Source organism: Castor canadensis, chromosome 1 (assembly GCF_047511655.1).
Source record: "Castor canadensis chromosome 1, mCasCan1.hap1v2, whole genome shotgun sequence".
NCBI classification, from domain to species: Eukaryota; Metazoa; Chordata; class Mammalia; order Rodentia; family Castoridae; genus Castor; species Castor canadensis.
In genome coordinates this window covers 200,740,059-200,752,779 of record NC_133386.1, presented here as the reverse complement: position 1 = coordinate 200,752,779, position 12,721 = coordinate 200,740,059, and the positions used below count along the sequence as shown (strand labels likewise).

The window sequence follows — 12,721 nt, the reverse complement described above, 5'->3', positions numbered from 1 at the left end:
TTTACCTTTTTAGCATACAATTCTGTAAGTTTGGACAAATGCACATACTAGTGTAACTATCACTTAACACAGAAATAGGAAAGTGCCCTTGTTTTCTATCCAGTTGAGCCATGGCTAGATTTGCCCCCAAAGTAGTGGCACTGGGGTTTCTGCAAGGGACTGCTCCACATCATCCCAAGATGGGCATGGTTGGGATTCCAAAGAACAAAAGCACTAAATACAAGACTAATCAGTTTAAAATATTTATGAGGGGAGCTTACATACAGAACCCTGTCCTTGTCATGGACAACAAGGCAGACAATATTCTACCCAGGTATGCATATAGTGAGAAGGTTGGGTTGTGGAGTTTATGGAGGGGCCTAAGGAGTGAGCTCTTTGCTAATGAGCTGTGCTAATTTGCTAATGTGCTGACACCAAAGTGTCAAGTGTGTCCTTAGTCTGTGCCATTTCTCAAGGAGCCAGACATTACCCTCAGCTGTTGTAAAGTCAGGTTTAGTTTCTCTGTCTTGCAACATCTGTGAGCTGGGTCCATCACAGCCAACATCAGTTTTGCCACTGTCTCATTCCAGTCTCTCAGGAATGAAAAAAAGTAGGGTTCCTTTTAGAAGCAAATCAGAGGATTTAGAGATGGAGGGTATGGACATTATCTGGTCCAATTTCTTCAGTTTGTGAATGATAAGAATGGGGCCCTAAGAGAGGAGATTTGCCTGAGAAAACATTGTTTTCTCAGTGAGTGAGCCTGGGCTGGGATCTGGAGGTCTGAGTCTCTTCTTCCTCAGCTGGTTCCCTTCTTACTACTTCAAATGCAGACCTAGCCTGATAGAACTCCCATGGCACTGGCCAAGAAGTCAAGTGACTTTTTTATGGCTATAGGTTAGCAAGAGGAAGCCAGGACTAGGACTCGACTATATTCTGCCTCATTTTGCCCTGTACCATTTTGTCTCAACTGTTGGCTGCTTCGGGGACCTCTGAACCCATTTTATTCTTTAGAAATAACATACTCCATTTTAAACACATGGAAACCAGAGACCTGTCCAAAGCTGTTCAGGCTTGGATTTATTTCTTGAGTTTGAGGCCACTCAAGTAGGGCAGGTCCTTTGATAGCTCTGCCTTATTGATGGTGCCAAGGGCAACAAAGCTCTCTCTTCCTTTGGCCCTGCCTAGGACTGAACTCACTGAACTCACTGTTTCCACAGGTGAAATCACAGGGGTTGGTACAGACAGCATCATGTCTGCCCTGACTGACACAGCCATAGTGAAGAAGGAACTGCTGACTGTGGTGGCTGGGGGAGACCAGTACCGGGTCAATAACAAACACGATGATAAGTATCCACCATTTCCTGCCACTAAAATTGTCCAGCAGGCAAAGAAGTTGGTGGGGCAGGTGGTACACTATTCACTGACCAGCAAGAACTGTGAGCACTTTGTGAATGAGATGCGGTACGGCATTCCCATCAGTGACCAGGTGAGTCCTCAGCCCGTGTCCCCTTTCCCAGGAACCAGACCATCCCTGTGGGTCACCTGCTATGGCTGGACCAGGATGGTGATAGAGACATGAACAAGACAAAATAGCAGGGATGAAGTCCCTGCCCTTGAGGATGTCATGTTTGGGTTGGGGACAATGGAGGGGAGACAGATAGGTAAATTGACAATGCAGATCAGTGCATTGAGAAGTGACAGCCAGGTAAGTGAGTCATGGACATGTGAATCAGTCTCATTGTCTAACCTTTCCTGGTTGTCTGGCCTTGAGATGACCCTCCCCTCCTTACGGGCAGAATTAGAGAGGAGGAAACTGAGGCTCACATTGCTAATTTCCCAAGATCATTAATCTATGAGATTTTGACTCTCTAGTACCTCACTTCTAGTGTAGAAGTGGAATTTCAACCCAAGGGCTCTAATCAAGGAAGGCTTCATAGGAGAGGCAATAGCCTGATTTGATTCTTTGATTAATATGGAAGTGGAAACTTCCATACTACCATACATACCAGTTGGAGATTACTGGTGAATAAGGCCTGTTGGGGCTGTAGACAGAAGAAACAGTGTGAACCAGAGGGAGGGAGTACCTGGTCATATTGGCCACTGTTTTTCCTGCAAATGGTCAGGGACTATTTCAGATTTTGTGGGCCAGGTGGTCTCTCTCATTGTTCTTGTCACAGAAGTATGCAAAAGAATGGGCAGCCTAAGTTCCAGTGGAACTTTCTTTTTATTTAGTTGTTATTACAAAACTTGGTCATGGCCTGGATTTGACTGAGGGCCCATAATTTTCAAATCTTGTTCTGAAGAACTTAGAAAACTATGTCACACATTTTGGGTGGCATCAAAAAGGCAAATCTTTGCACTGTCCACCCTTAGTCTTCACCTCTGGAAAATGGGGATTAGAATGCCAACCTTGTAGGATTGTTGTATTAAGAGAAAAGCATGGTCTATGAAGTGTCCAGCACAGTGCTGACACTTAGAAAGCAGACTTCTTGTTTTTGTGGTTCTTTCTAACTCCAGTTTCCTCCTCCACTGGTCTCAGTCACAATGACTGGGCCCACAAGTCACAGTTGGCCACATCAGTGGCTCACACCACCTGTGCTGAGTACACCTACCCTCAAGGGTCACCCTCACATCTCCTCCATTGTCTCAGAGAATAGTCTCATTTTCTCATTTTCCCAAGAACAGTCCAGGTGAGGTCCCTGTACTCAAACCTTGGGTTGTGAGTGCTCACAGGGGTGATTTCTCCAGCTCCACACACTGACCTACAACATTTTGGCTCTGCCCCTCTTTTCTCTTCACAGCTACTCCCTGTGGGCTCATTATGCTTTAAGTACCTACAGAATATATCTAGTTTTCCTCCTTTAAGTCTCTTACATTTCATATTTATAGCTCATTTTCCAATAATTCTTTCCCTACAAGGCACCTCCTCTTCTCTATCGTAGCTGGCCTGCTCATTTGGGATTCACCTTCTTTGCCAAAATTTGTTCTACCTGTGACACATATGAGGAGGAAAAGTCCATATAGGTTTTTTCTGAGCTGTAGGTTCCTTGTACACATATCCACGGTCCTACTCTTGAATTAGGAGATGGATGACCACAACAAAACCATCACTAGATTAGGTTATGGGAATACTTTGCTGTGTAAGGCAGGACCTTGCTGTTATGGAGAGAGGGACCTGCTGTTTTAGGTACTGCAATAGGGGTTATGGAAGAGATTGACTCAGAAATGAGGGTATCAAAAGTGCATTGAATGAACCAGTAATAAACAAGAGCTAGCTAAGTAACCAAGAAAAAAAATAAAACAGTCAAATCCCACTTTCAAGACAGGTACTCCTCAGCCTTTAACAGCTATTACTCTAGGTCCTGGTCCCTAAGGGAGAACAATGATCCTGATGTCTATAACAATTTGAGTACTCATCAAAACATAGTCTGTGGCTTTCCACTGTAAGCCATTTAGAGTGTGAAAGTCTGGGGACCTAGCCTGATCACCAAATCTGAGGAGGTGCTACTTTGCCTGTGGTCAGACTCTTGATGGAGTGTGTTCCTTTCTCTTCTGCAGGTCACTGAGGCTACCATGAAAGCAGTTGTGACAGCAGGTGTCCTGGCAACTCTAGGACTCTTCAGTTGCCTACTGTCCAGATGCAAGCAGGAAAAGCAATAAATCCACGGCATTGTCTTGGTGGTGCCAGTTAGCATGGAAGAATTTTGTCTAGCCAGCAGGAGTAGGGTTTATTTAATTTATTTCACTGTCTTTTGTTATCAAGAATTCTTATTTAAATGGAGCCAAATAAAACTGGATGATTTTATTTGGGAGAAATGTAGCATAGTGTAAATTCTATTAAAGACAGTTGAAAACTATAATGGACTCAATGTTTGTTTTCCCCTCCCACCCCAAATTTATATGTTGAAGTCCTAATCTCCAATGTGATAGTATTTGGAGGTTGGGGACATTGGGAGGTGATTAAGTTTAGATGAGATGGGGGAGGATAAGGACACTATGTTGTAATTAGTGTCCTTATAAGAAGAAGAAAAATAAGCACTCTCTTTTTCTCTCCCTCTGCCATGTGCAGACATACTGTGCAGGTGGCCATCTGCATGACAGGAAGGGCATCTCTCCAGAATAACACCAATTATGCCAATACATTGATCTTTGACTTCCCAGCTGTTATGGTTTGAATATAGCTTGTCCCAAAATTTATGCTGAAATTTAATATTCCTGAGGAGATAATAGGAAGCAGGACCAGGATTAAATCATTCATGTCATTAATTAATAGATTAATGGGTTGATGAGCTAATGGGTTATCTTGAGAGTCCAGTTTGGCTAAGTCTTTTGCACACTCCATGTCTGTGGCCATGTGATGTCCTGTGATGCCTCAGAACTTTGCCAGCAAGAAAGCCATCAGCAGATGCAATGTGCTTTCCTGGGACCACAACCACAAATACACTTTTTTTCTTCATAACTTATACAGTCTATGATATTGTATAATTAGCATCATAAAATGGACAAAGACATCAACCTCCAGAACTGCAAGAAATAAAATCCTGTTGTTTAAGACACCCAGGCTATAGAGGTCGTTATTTCAGCCTCATCTGACTAAAGCTCATGGACCTTCACCACTTTCCTGTTTCCTCTTGGATGCTGTGATCTTTTTATGGTGAGAGGCAGGGAGAGACAGACCTGACTGATGGGCAAATTGGGGGAACCATTGGGCCTTCCAGGGCAGCTGGAATTTTGTAGAAGTATCATGTGACTTGGTCACCAGAGTCCCCTTCTTCTTCTTGACTCCAACAATGACTAGTATTCTTTTTTCCCTCTGCTCTCCACATCTTTCCTCTGCTTTGTCTCTTCAACCTCCCCAGTGCTCCTGCTTCCCTACCACTTCTGCAGGCTATGACCTCCAAGTCGCTGATCCCATGTTACTATTACAAGTCATCTGCCTTGGGTCTTTTTGTCCCACTTGGATAGAAATCATGGGTGGGTGAGGAGAGGCTCTTCTAGTATTGGCAGTACTGGACTCTTGCGTGCCCAAGTCCTAGTGGCTAGAATGGCAAACCCTGAGGCTTACATCTCCAAGTTCTCAAAGCTAGAGGCCTATTTCTCCAGAATTTTGAGTCAGAGACTTATGTTTCTAGGCACTCATGTTGTAGACTTATTACTTTGGGCTTTAACATCCAGTATCTTGACACTTGGCTGTAATCCTTGGCTTCCATCAGCAGTGAGTGGCAACAGCAGGTAACAGCAAACAGTACCTACTATTGTTACAGCTCCTGGGTGGCCCTCAGACAACAAGCAGTGTTACAGATCTTGGCCTTAGGGTGTTGGAACCCTTGGTCCTAAAGTCTTGGCAGCCTCCTGGAATTCTTCCAGTGTCCAGGACCATAGTTTCTTATCTCTGCTCGGCTGCCTTTGCTTCCCATTAATTTCTGTCACCCAACTGCTTTTGGGAACTCTTCAGCAGCTGCTTCTGTCTCCTGTTTGTGCTACTATTTCATCCCACTCTACTACTGATAAAGACAAAGCAGGCAAGAAATGACCACTTGAGAGAAGCCTTCTAGTTGACTTAACACTGCAACACAAGAGGCAGCATTGGAAGGTGTTTCTTGGCTCACTTGAAAAGTGTGCTGAACAGCCTGCTTATTTTGCCAGAAGGAGTGTGTGTGGCAAGGGCATTTACACCAATCATGGCACATTCCTTCATGCAATTGCAGGAAGGTCTGATTTGTACCAATCACAGGCCTTCTGCTGGGCCACCAGAGGAAGTGCTTCTCCTGCCTTGTGAAATGTCTTCTGGAGTTCACTGAGCTTGTGACGGTATAAAGGTGGTCACATTGTTTGAAACAGTCATGGCTGGAATAGTGCCTTTTGAAGCCATCACTGTGCTTCAACAGAAGCAACTGTGTTTCCCATGTAGCTTCTTCAAGGCATTGGTGATGTTCAAAGCAGTTAAGCTGTCATGAAGTCAGTTCAGTTGGCTGCCAAAGCCTATTTTCTGACAGTCCTTTGCTCAAGGCAGCCAGGTACCAGGGAATGGTCTAACAAATGTCAATTAGGGAGTCAAATTGCCCCAATTCCTACATCTTAGCTTCTCTAAAGGAAAAATAAACATTAAAAGGGGGTGTGTACACTAACATTAACATTAATAGTGTTTTAAACTATTTTGGAGTCTTTTACTCTTAGCCAAATACCCATGTGGAGAGTTGGGCCATTTTATCTGTCTCATTCCTATTTGCCCTTCTCTTCCCTCATCAGGTCAACATCAGCTTTTCTGTCTCCTTATAGATCTGGACTCCCAGCACAAATTTCGGAGAGAAAATTCTGATTTGCTTAGTGTGCCACGTTCAGCCTGTCTATTGGCTGCCCTTGGGTCACATGACCCCCCCAGACCAATCAGCTCTGCCAAGGAAGGTTAATACATACTTCTAACATGGCCATAGAATCAATTTCAGTTGGAGGGGATTGAAGGTTTACTAAGCTCCAAGAGTGACACTCCTGGTACTGGGGCTGTGGGAATAGGGGGAGGGAGATGGTGCTCCTTAAAATGTTTGACCTTAAATAGCTATAGAGAGCCTAGATGTTGTCCCAGGGGACAGTCATTGACTGGAATTAGAGACCAAAGCCTGCATAGGTCAAAAGATCTGATTACCAACATAACATTGCTATGTGTAAGATAAATAAAAATTTGAATCCAACTTTTTGTTTATTTATTGTGGTACTGGAAATCAACTTCAGGGAACTGTGCATGTTAGGCAAATACTTTACCACTGAGCTACATTCCCAGATCAAACCTTTGATTTTTTTTTCATGCCTCAAATGCTCCTTTCTTTAAAAGGCATCAGGAGTGGTGAGAGAGAAGCAAGAGTACTCTGTTTTCCTCCACTTCACTATTTCCCTAGCCAGACACACCCTTTCTGTGTTATGAGGAAGAAGGATGCAGGTGTGAGTGGATGCTGTCATTGCAGGATAATTTCTGGGAGCCTGAGTCTGTCACCCACCATCAAATCAAGCTGAGCTATCAAACGTCATAAATGCATAGTTATTGGGTTTCTGTGTGGTAAGTAATGATAGCTACTTAAAAGTCTGAATAAGTCCACTTTGGCTATTCCAACAAACCTCACCCTCAGGTGGTAATGAAGGCACATTTCAGAGCAATTTTCATCAAACACATTGGCATTTATTAAATAAGTGTTTGCCAGTGGGGCACAGAACCTTTCATTCACCTTGTACTGGAAGCTGATTAAGTCACAGTGCTCTGTCCTTTTGCATGCTGCCTAGAAGGTTCACTCAAGTCATGATTATGTTGTAAATATGTTAGTACCAGTCAACTAGAAATCCAACCCTGAGGTTGACCACACCAGATACATTCCAGGTACATCTGTAAAGATACAGTCTCCATGTCCTCTATCTCAGATTCTGTCCCTGTGAGTGGGGAGGGTCTCTGAAATGTTTTAGCCAGCTCACCTCTCATATAGTGTTAATTTCACCAGTGAAAAGTCATTTCTAGCTTCCAGTTATGCTGATTTCCATGTCTTTAATTTTTCCAAGGAAAACCCTTCTCCAACATTGAGTAGGCTAACTAGAAAAACATTTGGTGTTCCCATATAAATATAGCTTAGAGAAGCCACTTCTTTTAGCACAATAACAGCTGACCCTGCCTGGGGTTTGTTTCCCTAATTGAAAAGCTGCCGTCACTGTGGCAATTCTCAGTGGGACTTAGCCACTCTGCCTTTTGTTTTTTAGGCACCAAAAGAAGGTGCACACAGTTGAGTATTCTATCTCTGGATTAGTCTCAAGGACAGAGGTCAGATGGAGATGTGCAGAGAGCAAAGCAAACAGAGAAGGAATAAAGGGAGCAGTCTGGGGGAGACTGGTCAAATACATCTAGAAATGTATCCATTTCTTCTAAAAGAAGAAGTTTCCAGTTTTTTTGAATGTAAGTTTTCAAAGTATCCCCTCATGATCCTCTGGATTTCATTGGTGTTTGTTATGATATCTCCCTTTTCATCTCTAATTTTATTAATTTGGGTTTTCCCCTCTTCCTAGTCAGATTGACCAATGGTATATCAGTGTTATCTTTGAAGAACCAACTTACTGTGTATAGGTTTTTTGGTCCCTATTTCTGTCTTTTTGTTATTTCTTTCTGTCCACTAGTTTTTGACTTGTTTTTGTTTCTTCCTCAGAACTTAAGGTGCATCAATATCTATTTGCAATTATTGTAGCTCCCTCAGATAGGGTCACAAATATAATCATGCTCTCTCTCTGACATATATATATATAATATATATATTATATATATGTATATACATAATCATGTATATATTTATGTGTTCATTTATCTTACAGGTCTAGCACATTCATGAGGGAAAACATTCAACCTTTGACCTTTTGAACCTGGCTTACTTAACATGATGTTCTCCAGTTCTGTCCATTTACCTGCAAACAACGTAATTCCATTCATCTTTTTGGCTGAATAATACTCATATACCACATGTAAAAAAGCCTGTTCATCAGTTGTGGGGCATCTGGGCTGTTTACGAAGCTTGGCTATTGTGAGTAGTGCTACAATAAATATGGGTGTGGGAGTGGTTCTGTAGTATCCTGGTGCACATTCCTTCAGGTACATGTCCAGCAGTGGTACATCTAGATCGGATGGTAGTTCTCTTTGTAGTTTTTGGAGGGACGTCCATATTGCTTTCCGTAGCAGTTGCACTAATTTCTATTCCGCCCCCCAACCATGTAGATGTGTTCCTTCCCACCCCCAATATCTGATGTTGCCAGCATTGATGTTTGTGTTATTGATGATAGTCATTCTGACAGGAACTTTTGATTTGCATTTCCTTTATGGCCAAGTATGATGAGCATTTTTCATGTATTTATTGGTCATTTGTACTTCTTTTGGGTATTGCTGTTCTGTTCATTTGCCCCTCTATTCAGTGGGTTATTCTTTGAGGGGTTAGTTTTATGAGCTCCCTGTATATTCTGGTTATTAATTTCATAGTTGGCAAAGATTTCTCTCCTTTTCTGTAGGCTGCCTCTCCAGTCTAGTGACTGTTTTCTTTCTGTGCAGAATCTTATTAGTTTGATGCAATTCCTCTTGTCAATCCTTTCTCTTAATTGCTTAGCTATTGTTCTATTCTAAAGTAATTGCCTATACTTATATGATCCAGTGTATTCCCTATTTTTTTCCAGGAGTAATTTCACATCTTAATGAAGATCTTTGATCTACCTTGAATTGATACTAGTATAAGGTGAGAGACTGGGATCTAGTTTCAGTCTTCTGCAGGTGGATATCCAGTTTTTCCAGCACCATCTGTTGAAGAGGCTATCTTTTCTCCAATGCATTTTTTGGTCTCCTATTTGAAAGTCAAATAGCTGCATGTGTTTGTATCTTCTATTCTATTCCATGGTCTTTATGTCTGGTTTTGTGACAATACCATGCTATTTTTATTACTATGGCTCTGTAGTATTAGTTTGAAGTCTAGTATTGTCATACCTTCAGAATTGCTCTTTTTGCTCAGTTACTTGAGCAAATAGTTATCTGAGTCTTTTTGCTTTGGTTATTTGAAGTCTTTTGTGCTTACATATGAACTTTAGGATTAACTTTTCTATCTTGGTGAAGAATGTTATTGGAATTTTGATGGACTTTTATTGGACATATATCTTGCTTTGGTAGTAAAGCCATTTTCATAATATTGATTTTGCTCATCATGAGGATGGGGTGTTGCTCCATCATCTAATGTCTTCCTTGATTTTTCCCTTTAGTGACTTGTAATTTTCATTGTATAGGTCTTTCACACCCATTAAATTTATTCCTAAGTATTTAATTTTTTGAAGCCATTGTGAATGACATTATTTTCCTGATTTCCTTCTCAAACTGTTCATTGTTTGTATATAGAAATGCTACTGATTTTTGTGCATTGATTTTGTATTCTGCTACTTTGCTGACTGTATTTATGAGATCAAAGAGTTTTTTGAGTAGTTTTTAGGGTCTTTCAGATGTAAGATCATACCATTGGGCCATAGGGGTAATTTGATTTCTTCATTCCCTATTAAATCCCTTTTATTTCTTTCTCCAGTCTTGCTGCTCTGGCTGGGAATCCCAGTACTTCATTGAAGAAGAGTGGGAGAGTGGACCCTCTTGCTTTGTTCCTGATTTTAGAGGAAATATTTTCATTTTTTCCCCATTTAGTTTGATTTTGGCTATAGGTTTGTCATATATAGCCTTTATAATGTTGAGGAATATTTCATCTATTCCTAGTTTCTTCAGAGCTTTTATCATAGAAGGATGTTGAATTCTGTCAAATGCTTTTTCTGCATCTATTGGGATGATGATGATGATGAGGTTTTTGTCCTTGATTCTGTTTATGTGTTATATTGTTTATTGACTTGTGCATGTTGTACCATCATTGCATTCTTGGAATGAAACCTATTTGATTATGGAGTATGATCTTTTTAATGTGATGTTGGCTTCTGTTAGCAAGTATTTTATTTAGGAATTTTTAAATCTATATTCCTCAAGAAAATTGGCCTATAGCTTTCTTTTTGATGTATCTTTACCTGGTTTTAGTCTTAGGGTAAAATAGGCTTTGTAGAAAGAGTTGGTAGTAATTCTTCTTTTTGTATTTTAAGGAATAGTTTCAATAGTGCTGGTACTAGTTCTTTAAATGTTTGGTAGAATTCAGCAGCAAATCCATCAGGACCTGGGTTTTGTTGGGAGGTTCTTCATAACTGTTGCATTCTCATGGCTTGTTACATATCTGTTTAAGTTGTTAATACCCTTTTGGCTCAATTTTGGTGTGTCATATTTGTCAAGAAATGATCTATTTCTTCTTTATTTTACAGTTTCCTAGATTATAGATTTTTGAAATATTTCCATATAATATTCTGAATTTTATTGGTGTCTGTTGTAATATCCCCCTTTTCATCTTTGATTTATTAATTCATGTCTTTTCTTTTCTTCTTTTAGTTAATTTGGTTAAATGTTTGATCTTCTTTTTTCAAAGAACCATCTTTTTGTTTCATTGATTCATTTTATCAAGGCTGGAGGTTTTCTCTTAAAGCTTTCAGTATCCTTTCCTTTTTTTTTCTATTTTGGCATTTTAATTATGATAATACATGGGGTTATTCTTTTCTGGTCATGTCTATCTGGAGTCCAAAATGACTTCTCTACATGGGTGTCTATATAATTACATAGATTTGGGAAATTTTCTGCTATGATTTTGTTGAATATGTTTCCCATGCCTTTATTTTGTATTTCAGCTCCTTCTTCCACACTGTGAATTCTTAGATTTGGTGTTTTGATCATGACCAAGAGTTCTTGTATGTTATATTAATGTGCATTTATTTTTTTTCTTTGTGATTATTTTCATGCAATAATGAGGCAGGCTAGAATAAGGGAAAATTTTGGACTGAGATTCTTTGCTGACACACCTTAAGAGTTCCATTGTAATTACAATAAGTTAGAAAGAATAGAAACTTCTTCCCTCCAGATTGGGGCACCTGAGAATTAACATAGGTGTACTGGAGAGTCACCCAGCTCCTCCCCTTGGCTCAAAGGTAAGGGAGTCAAGTAATGACATGGCCTCACCTGGCTCAGGAACTGCCCATGTCCCTCCACACTCATTGATTATTGGATGGGAATCACCTTGTTCTCCCCATTCCATAGGTTATCATAGGTTTTAAAAGCACCTGGAGAGCAGAAACACACTCTCAGTTTCCGGCTTCCACTTTGGTCCCATTATGGTTCCCTTTGTTTTTCTCTTCCCTAACTTTTAATAAACTCCCTTTATACCCATGTGTCCTATAATGGATTCTTCCTGGTGGGATACAACGAATTTGGAAGACTTCTAATCATACTGGACCAGTGCCATGAACAATAACTCCTCAATGTTTCTCTCCATCTCTGACATTGTTTTTTTTTTTTTTGATCTTGTCTGTTGATCATACTATCCAATGTGGTTTGAATTTGGTTTATCAAGGTTTTCATTTCTAATATTTCTACTTGGTTATTATTCATAATTTCCATTTCCTTGTTGAATTTCCCTTCCCTGTTGTTGACTTTCTTATCTTGGTTTTGGATTGATTTCCTAACTTCATTTATCTGTTTATTTGTCTCCTCTTTGAGGAAATAGATCAATAACAGTAGACTTCTGAACTGTCTCTCAGACATTTCAACTAAATCATTATCTTTGGATTCAGATGTTGAATTGCTGTGGTAGGAGGGTGGAAGTGAGACATTTCCTTGGTTCTTCATATGCAAATTTTAACACTGTGATTTGTATAGCTGTTAGTCTGTTTCCTTTTATTTTCTCACATTAGCAGAGAACCTAGTGCAGTGACAAAGTTAACAAGCAGTAAAGCAAACAATTGAATGAATAAGGAACAATTGGGGCCCTTGTCTGTCTCCCCATTAAGCTTGATTGGGAGCAAAACTCTGGTTTCTAGGAGGATGATAGAGGAACTTAATACTGGTTGAAAGGTATAAAGATTGGAAATTGAGTATTATGGGGGCTTGGCATAGAGAAGGAAAGGGAGTAAGATAATGGAAAGGAGGGAGGTAGGTATAGTAGATAATGGTATGAGAATGCTGTTGAAGAGGATCCAAGATCGTGACTGGGACAGAGCTGCAGGGACTTTGCTGAGACCTTGGAGACATGCTTGGCTGAGGTAAAGCACCAGGGAGAGCTGAAAGTACTGCATTCTAAACCCCTAGATTGTGGAAGGCTTCTCCATGCCATGATCTACT

General features: G+C 40.5%; 1 protein-coding gene across 13 annotated transcripts in view; it reads left to right on the top strand.

Moving 5' to 3' along the window:
* Positions 1-3,839, top strand: part of LOC109683265 (phospholipase A and acyltransferase 2-like) — a 113,484-nt gene extending 109,645 nt beyond the window's left edge. For all 13 annotated transcript variants that reach the window (XM_074048005.1, XM_074048001.1, XM_074047956.1 and 10 more), the window contains 2 exons: positions 1,197-1,465; positions 3,538-3,839. In XM_074048005.1, coding sequence (XP_073904106.1) covers positions 1,197-1,465; positions 3,538-3,639 — 371 coding nt within the window. In that variant the 3' untranslated portion in view covers positions 3,640-3,839. The remainder of the gene's footprint in view (positions 1-1,196; positions 1,466-3,537) is intronic.
* Positions 3,840-12,721: the final 8,882 nt, after the last annotated feature.